The sequence below is a fragment of the Berghia stephanieae genome, chromosome 5 (genome assembly GCF_034508935.2).
Source record: "Berghia stephanieae isolate SIO BIC M18660-M18661 chromosome 5, UCSD_Bste_1.3, whole genome shotgun sequence".
Taxonomy (NCBI): domain Eukaryota; kingdom Metazoa; phylum Mollusca; class Gastropoda; order Nudibranchia; family Aeolidiidae; genus Berghia; species Berghia stephanieae.
In genome coordinates, this window is record NC_088364.1 from 18,517,849 (window position 1) to 18,527,098 (window position 9,250).

At 34.4% G+C, this 9,250-nt stretch overlaps 1 protein-coding gene across 3 annotated transcripts in view; it reads left to right on the top strand.

The window, feature by feature from the left end:
* Positions 1 to 4,186: 4,186 nt before the first annotated feature.
* Positions 4,187 to 9,250, top strand: part of LOC144972547 (rap1 GTPase-GDP dissociation stimulator 1-B-like) — a 28,394-nt gene continuing 23,330 nt past the window's right edge. For 2 of the 3 annotated variants that reach the window (XM_078913874.1, XM_078913875.1), the window contains exons 1-4: positions 4,198 to 4,623; positions 5,648 to 5,746; positions 7,387 to 7,683; positions 9,158 to 9,250. The exon at positions 9,158 to 9,250 is cut by the window's right edge and continues 54 nt beyond it. In XM_078913874.1, the coding sequence (XP_078770000.1) occupies positions 4,620 to 4,623; positions 5,648 to 5,746; positions 7,387 to 7,683; positions 9,158 to 9,250 (493 nt within the window). In that variant the 5' untranslated portion in view covers positions 4,198 to 4,619. Of the gene's footprint in view, positions 4,624 to 5,647; positions 5,747 to 7,386; positions 7,684 to 9,157 lie in introns of all 3 variants that reach the window. The other variant, XM_078913876.1, reaches the window with a different exon arrangement.

Genomic DNA, 9,250 nt, shown 5'->3' on the forward strand with positions numbered 1-9,250 from the left:
CCCGCTGTCGAGTGAAGGCTGGTGAACGCGCCTTTCAGCATTCTGGTCCAAGGTTGTGGAATTTACTACCACTAGAGATACGTTCTTCGTCTTCACTAGAGGAATTCAAGCGTCGATTGAAGACCTTCTTATTCCGACAGGCTTTCTTTTGATTATGTGTATAATTAGCGTTGTTCGTGTACTGTGTTAGGGCTTCATTATTAAGTTAATCTTTGTTATGCGCCCAGAGCCCTCCTGATGAAGGGATGTTTGGCGCACTATAAATCTATACCATTATTATTTATCATTGGAGTAGACATTGAAAAGATTAGCTCATATTCATGATCAGTCCATTTCAAAAGGATCACTGTCCATTCTGGATTATTATCTTCACCGATTTATTAGATTTATTTCAACAGATACATTTGACACATATATATTCTATTCTTCCTGTGTTCCCTTTATTTTTTTTAATGCACCAAATTTTATACGTTGTTGAATATTCCGTTCAATTTGGCCCTCCTTAGCAACCTAGAGAACGCTTCCTTTTGTTTACATTCCCAGACTTTTATACAGAGAGGATGTGCCGAATATTTGTCTCCTGTTGATCTGTTTTTAAAAAAAGTAATGTATGTTTTCATTGTTTTGTTGTTGTTGGCTGAAGAAGGGTTTTGAGCCTGAAAAGTTTTCGTTCTTTTTTTTTAAGGTGTTCTTTTCATTTTTGTTTATTACCTTTTACAGTCCACAGTTTCTGGCAGCTTACTATCAGTTCGAATAAAATGATTCACTTCTCTGAAGTCTCAGATCTGAGAGTTTTTGTTTTTTTTTCTCTTCAAGCCTATAGTAGGTGCTCATTTGTCTTTTACTTTTAGTTGAGGGAGGTAATAATATGTGCTAAGTGCCTTACCCAAAGACAATGACCAGAATTTTCCACGATCACTGTCACCCAACTGGCACTGATTATGCTTTAACATTGCTGACATCTGCGACAAGGTGAGACACCCATATCATACTGTAGTGCCACCAAGCCACATAAAAATATGTTTCTGGCAATTTGGGCCTATGGATTCTTTATCGATCCACAGCCGTACTATGATAATATCCTGTGTCCCACTCCCACTATACTATGTAGGTATATCTTTTGTCCTCTCTATGTAGCTTTATGTTCTAATTCTGAACAGGACTATTTGGTTTTACCAGGGTCATGTCTGGAGTCTTTAGCCGGAGGAAACAATCAGATTTATCTTTAAAATAAATTAATTAAATGATTTATTATTATTTATTATTATTATTATTATTATTATTATTATTATTATTATTATTATTATTATTATTATTATTATTATTATTATTATTATTATTATTATTATTATTATTATTATTATTATTATTATTATTTTTATTATTATTATTTTTATTTTATAATTTATTATTACTGGGTTGGGTTCCTGGCATCCATAGTGGGCAGGGAGGCACTTATATCCCCCTATATCTGTTTTCCAACTTGCTTTCTGTCTTTGTCTTGGAATGAGATTACTTGGTTTTGTCCGGGCCCTGGCCGGATACCCTAGCTGGGAGGGAGACATTCAAATGTATAGTTAGAGTTTTGGGAAATGATATGTTTTTTCCCTTGTAAATCATCTCTTTGTTATGCACTGTATTATGTTTTGTATATTATATATCATTTGTAAACATTTGAGTGTATTCCTCTTATTGGGTACCTGTGGTTGTGTCTGGATGAGACTTTTAGGTGATCTCAAACTAAGTACTTTGATAGTGTGCTCTTGGAATCTACATCTGTTTCCTATTTGAACCAATTCCCCTTTGTCTTTCCTTTTCTTGGATGCTTTAATTGTAATTCTACAACTTTTTACTATCCAATTTTCTTCCTTTTTACTGGCGTTGATATGACCTTAATGTGTTGCAAGCGCGTAAAACCCTTAAAAACGAAAAACTAAGCTTTCTGTCTTTGTCTTGGGATGAGATTACTTGGTTTTGTCCTGGCACTGACCGGAGTCCTTGGCTGGGAGGAAAACAGTCAAATGCATAGTTATTGTTTTGGGAGATGATATTTTTTTTATTGTAAATCATCTCTCTGTTATGTATTAGTAGCATTTGTAATTTTTAATATATAATGAAAACATTTGAGTGTATTCCTCATAGTTGGATCTTGTGCTTGTGTCCGGATGAGATTTATAGGTGATCTCAAACTAAGCACATTGATGTTATGCTCTTGGAATCTATATCTGATGATCTATTTGTTCCCTGTTCCCCTTTGTCTTACGTTTTCTTGGGTGCTTTAATTGTAATAATAGAATTTGCTATTCCATTTTCTTCCTTTTACTGGCGCTGATATGACCTACATGTGTTGCAAGCGCCGTAGAACCATTAAAATAAAAAAATAAAAAATTGAGCTTTTATATAGCGCAATATCCACTAAATGTGCTCAAAGTGCTTTACAAGGGGTCCCTGGTCAACAGCAACATTTAACATGTAAGACGGGACATGACACCTGTTAGGAGATATTACAATTTTTCGGACAAAGACAATGCTGTTAACGGCCAGGTACTCGTTTTACACCTGAGTACGGTGAGAGAATGTAAGTAAAGAGCCTTTTCCAAGGACTCAACTATGCGCCGATCGCGAGGCTCGAACCCAGGACCTTCTGATCCGAAAGCGAGTGTCATACCACTAGAAGACATAGCTGCACAAATAAAACATTATTATTATTATTATAATTATTATTATCTATTATTATTATTATTATTATTATTATTATTATTATTATTATTATTATTATTATTATTATTATTATTATTATTTATTATTTTATTACTGTTACTATTATTTCTGGGTGGGGATCCTGACCTCCCATAGCGGGCAGGGAGGTACATACTATGTCTTCTATCCCCCTATGTCTGTTTTCCAATCCAGCATGCTTTCTGTCTTTGTCTTGGAATGAGATTATTTGGTTTTGTCCTGGCCCTGGCCGGATACCTTGACTGGGAGGGAAACAGTCAAATGTATAGTTAGTTTTGGGAGATGATATTTTTTTCCTTGTAAATCTCTCTGTTATGTACTCTATTATGTTTTATTTATGTATTATATATGATTTGTTAACATTTGAGTGTATTCCTCTTAGTGGGGACCTGTGCATGTGTCTGGATGAGACTTTTAGGTGATCTCTATTTAAGTACACTGATAGTGTGCTCTTGGAATCTACATCTGTTCCCTTTCGAACCAATTCTCCTTTGTCTGCCTTATTCTTGGATGCTTTAATTGTAATTCTTGAACTTTTTACTATCCCATTTTTTCCCTTTTTACTGGCGCTGATATGACCTTAATGTGTTGCAAGCGCCGTAAAACCCTTAAAAACAAAACAAAACAAATGTTACTATTTTATTATTATTATTATTTATTATTATTAATTATTATTATTATTATTATTTTTATTATTATTATTATTATTATTATTATTATTATTATTATTATTATTATTATTATTATTAATTATTATTATTATTATTATTATTATTATTATTATTATTATTATATTATTATATTATTATTATTATTATTATATATTTATTATTATTATTATTATTATTATTATTATTATTATTATTATTATTATTATTATTATTATTATTATTATTATTATTATTATTATTATTATTATTATTATTATTATTATTATTAATCTATTTTTTTTTACACCCTGAATATATCATCTTTCTTCCACCCCCTATTATGTATCTTTTCAATTTGGCTTTGGGCCCTGGTTGTGGAATGGCTAAATGTGACCCATCTTCTCAAAATGCTATTAAATCGGGGTGGATCTGGTGCTCAAAATAATTACTGATTTGGGAGCAATTAATTTTTTTCTTTGAGTTTAACATTACAAAACATAAAATTTCCTAATAATTACCATTTAAACTTAGTTAACTTAACTTTATTGGTAAGAGGAGGAGGAGGAGGGGGAGGAGGAGGAGGAGGAGGAGCGACAGTGGCATGGACGAAAGTTGTCCAGATTTGTATTCTGCCCCCTGGTATCATTCATTGGCAAAGGATTGAAATATGATAATAACAGCATCCCGTGGAGTTCACTCGAATATTATACTCCAAATGGAATTAATTAACTGGTTTCTGAACCATTGATGGTACGGAATAATGGAAGCATAGATGGTACGAAGCCGAAGCAATTGATAGATTGCTTCCGGTGTCAAGGTAACAGTGCTATTTATGAGAATCGTCAGTGCATGAATAATGGATTCCTAATTTTAGTTTTCCAAAATATTTGATCAACCTCTACTTCTTCATCGCTGTTTTTTGTCAATAAGAAGTATTAAACATAGCAAGAGGTCGTCTGCTCGACTTCATAACGAAGCTTTTAAAAATCTCCTTCAGGAGATCTCGCCCCAGTGCAGACTGACTCACTTAATCTGAACAACAAACTCGCTCACTCACTGACTCACTGACACTCTCACCATTTTAATCTATTTAAAAAGTTATATTTCTTTCAGCATCTGCTCTGTTGCAAGTTTTTCTCTTGTTACCCTCAATCAGAATTTCTATTTCGATTTTAATTGCAATCCACCATCTTCCGCCACTTCCAGTTGAAGTAAGCAGGGACCGGCAACATGGGTGAGTTCCTCACTCTTATACTTATTTAACTTATTCTTTCACTTTTCTCACGTAAGTAGACAGTTAAAGTTTATCATCAGTCAGCAGCCATAAGTTGGGAAATCAGTGCCAAAAATTATTCATCACTCAATGTTTTTACCCCGTCATCCCCACACGATATACATCTTTGAATTATTATAAGGGCCATTATAATTGGTAGCGTCAATTGCCAAGGACCTTGACAATTGTCAAATCGTCAATTGCCAAGGACCGTGCCTTTCATCAACTACGTATGTGTACTTTTAACTGCCACGGAGTACCTTTTGTGTCATGAAGTGATGTATTGCCACAGAGTGATGTTATTAATATTAATTAATACTCTCTTTTACTCTTCTCTCTCTCTCTCTCTCTCTCTCTCTCTCTCTCTCTCTCTCTCTCTCTCTCTCTCTCATATTTCCTCTTTTTGTCACGGACCTTTGCCAGTTGGTAAATCGTCAACTATTTACTATTAACTGCCACGGATTGATCTTGGTGCACAAATGTTTTACATTAATTGTTCCTTATTAAGACGATGTGCAGTATATTTCCTTTAAAATAAAGGAAATCTTACTTTTCTTTTTTAATCTAGGGCTTGGCAGAGATTTGCCACTTCGTCATTCTGTAATGTTTTTTTTCTTTTTTTGCTGAATCCGAAATCAACAGTAATTTTTGTTTTGAATTTTAACTTGTCTTGGAATTCGTAAAAAGACATAAAAAGTAAAAACAAATGCCAACAAATGTTGACTTGATCCTTTCCACGACGATTGACAAGGAATGAGTGAATCGAAGAAAGTAGAAAGTGACGTGATTCGAGATTCGTATGCGCGCAAATGGAGGCTCGACTGAAATCACCACAAGCAGCTGAAAAGTTTACTTTGGCTCAAGTGACTTTAAAGCCCTCTTTAAGCAAGCAAATTTATTGTGCATATTTATTTGACTTATATATTGCAATATTGCTTAAAAATTTTTTAAAACTGGAATCATCTCACATGTTTTCTCTATACAGACGGTGCCAAGTCTCTGCTAAAACAGCTTCAATCTACAGAGTCTATTGAGCAACAAGAAAAATTCATCACACAGATAACAAAATTGATCATTGAGCTGAGTAAGGCTTTGTTTAGTATTCACTTCTGGTGTGTGGTCTACAAACTATGAACAATCATCTTATTACATCCTGTAGTCTTCTAGATATTTCTGATTCAACATTTACTGATTTTGAATGAATATTTGTCCGTCAGAAAACGATTCACATAATTATTGTTGCAAGAGATGATATGGGGTAACTCATTACTTGCCATTTCGATTCAAAGGCAGCAAAAATGTTCTACTATTTCTCAAATTATATAAGTTGACTGGGCGAACCACAGTCCTACTAATGGTAGACGCATAAGGTTGCATCTGGGCAATTATTTTGAGTTGGTAGGACACTGTTTTATATATGAAAATGAAAGACCAAGAATATATTTTAATATTAAATCATCAGCGAAATTACATCAGGGGATGAACAAGTTGTATAGTAAAATAAAGGGAGGAAATATGACTTTTATAAAAAATACAACACAAGGTAAACAAGAAAAGGAGATATTTATATTACATTTGCATTATGGTTAATTTTTATTTTTTAATTTTGCTTTATTTTACTATACATTTTATTGACTCATTTTGGCACCTCTAGATTTTGGATGTACAAGCTATTGAAGATATTGAAAATATTCAGAGTCATGGTTGTGGGCCACATATACTGAGAACTTTTGTTCTTACCATTATCTATTTATATCCAGGGTTACTTTATTTTCTCCTTTTTTTTTTTTTGTAATTTAGCTATTCATGAATTTAAAGAACTAAATTATTTTTAAAACCCCAGAAATGTTAAGTTTCTCCAAAGTTGAAACTGACAAATAACTTAGTTTCTTACTTATTAAGTATTTGTTCCATGAAAAAAAAAATTGTTGTAAGGCTCTATTTCAAGAGAAATGTGAAATAACTCGGGTGCAGCAATTTAGATGTGGTCCTTTGCTAAAGTGGAAAATGGGGTAATTATAAATGGACAAGTTTCCTAATTTTTCTCCAAAAAGTCCGTTCCAACATAATACCAGATTGATGCAGGTGGTCACAAAAATGTTGCTTGAAAATTTTAGTTGAGAGTGAATGGAATCCACACAGAAATGTTGGGATCAGGATTAGGCTGAGGATGGAGTTTATGGGAAAATGAATTGTAACACAATGTTTGTGGGGCATGTCTGTCCCTCCCTCCACTTGAAATGAATTACCTTCCATTCTTGGATTAATTTTTTGTATGTGTTTACTTGATCTTCTCTATTCATTCATTAGGATAATTTTCTTAAACTCTGACATGAGAATATGGGAAGTGAGGTCTTAGATTAAATATTTGTTTAAGATCCTGCTTGTCTTTGACCCCAGATTCATTCATATACCTATGGCTTGGAGGGGAGGGGGGGGGGGGGGAGGTTCCTAAAAATCAAGTAATAGAGCTCTAACCTCACAAGGGGAGGGCCCTGTTTCGATCCCAAGTTTAGTCTTGGTCTATTTTGTCCCTCTGTCCACCCAATTGGGATTTGGGATGCTGGGTCTTTTAGATTTGGCAGAATGTATTTTCTGTCCTATTCTTAGGGTAGCAAGCTATTGCTATTATTTGTTCAATGTTGCCAAAACCAGGATAAACTCTTTTTGGTTTTGATGGATTTCTTTTTTAATATATTGTTATATGTTCTTTGTCCAATCTAGATGACGATGACGATGAAGATGATAGTGGAGAGGTTCAGAAAATGGTAGTGGAAAGTTCTGCTATTGACACATTATTGTCACACCTGGATGGCGGATGTGGAGATGCTGGGTGCAAGGAAGAAGCCATTAGGATTGCAAGCTCCAAATTCATTGCCGAATTGGCCAAAACAGAGAGCGTCAGAGAGCCCCTCGTCCAGAGAGGCTTCATGCCTCGTCTTCTCACACATCTCCCCAGTAAAAATGTTGGATTGGCAACTCAAGTATGTCGTGCTCTAGGAAATATCTGTTATGATAATGGTAAGAGAAACTGGTCTTGCAGTTATTGCTTCATTAATGCTGGTGAGGGGTGGGGCTGTTTTTTTTTTTCAAAACCATTAGTTCTCCTATTATTTACTTTTGGTTATTAGTTCTGCAGGCATAACCCATCTTTCACCAAGAGAGTAAAAATGAAGTGACTTGGATTGAAGCCAGGTCTCGTGGTTGTCATTGCTTCCTTGATGTTAACTGAAGATTTTTGATGTCTGGTGATATTTATAGGTCTGTGGTTATAAAACATCTTGTAGCAAAAGTCGAACAATATTAAATATCATCAGTGAATAAATGATTGTAACTAGTTGGATGACACTGATTGCAAAACAAAGCAAAACACTACATCCCCTCTCCTCCTTCTCCCAAAACAACCCCCCTCCCACCAAAACAAACAAAAAAGAAAAAAAAACCCTGTATCTATTTGCATTGTGTATTTTGGTGTAAAGCATTTTACACATTCTATCTTGGGGGAGTAATGTTATAGTTTTTGAAAATATCTAGTTTATAATTGATGTTTATAGTTATCTAGTGTATGGGAGCGTTCACGTATTACGTCATCAGCTAGGGGGGGAGGGGGGGTCTACCAAATGTTGACATGTGTTGACATGGGGGGGGGGGGGGGGGGGGTCAGACCCAAGATGATGTCATCAAAACATAGGCAAATTAAGCCTATTTCAAAGTTTGTTCCTTTCAAAACAGCTAAAGATAAATTGCTATGATGAGTATTACCCATCTCTCAAGAAACAAAATGGGAAAGGGGTATCACTTCTCAAAAGGCGAACTTGCCCTAAATGTTCATTGTACCACTCCTCGATCACAGCAATGAAAGACCATTCACGAAAATGCGGCATACATGAAGAACAGCAAATGGGAGAAAATGATGACGATGAAGATGAAATTGATGATACTATTTATAGTACATTGCCAGAGGTCCAAGGCAGAAACATTTTTGAATCAATTAATTTTATGTTTGGAAATTGAAACAGAAATTCATTCCACTAAAAGACTAATATGCTATAAAATAATTTGCCTCCTATACTATTTTAAATTACACTTTCTGGATTTTTTTTAATAGCACCTGCACCAAGTAGCCTAATTTAAATAATGTTTGTTAGATTTTATCTTTGCAAATTTAAATTTTATGTCCCCATTGTATCGTAAAACATAAATTATCAAGTTTCTGAAATTAATAAAATGTCTGAATGTGTTTTATCAAACGTTGATAATCAATGTTTATATTTTGAAAAACGAATAATAAATATTGGGAAATTAAAGTTATCTTTTAGTTTTTATTAAATTAGATGACGTCATCATCTGTTGGGGGGGGGGGGGGGGGGGTCAGGTCAATGATGACAAGTGATGACTTGGGGGAGGGGGGGGGGGGTCTAAAAAGGGCAAATTTTTGATGACGTAATATGTGAACGCTCCCTTATGATTTCTTTGTTGTTTTTATTTTATTCAGATGCAGGTCGATTAGCAGTGGATGAAGCAGATGGCATCGCCACTATCTTGAAAGTTTTATCCAATCAAATTCACAATACTGATGAAGGAGCTG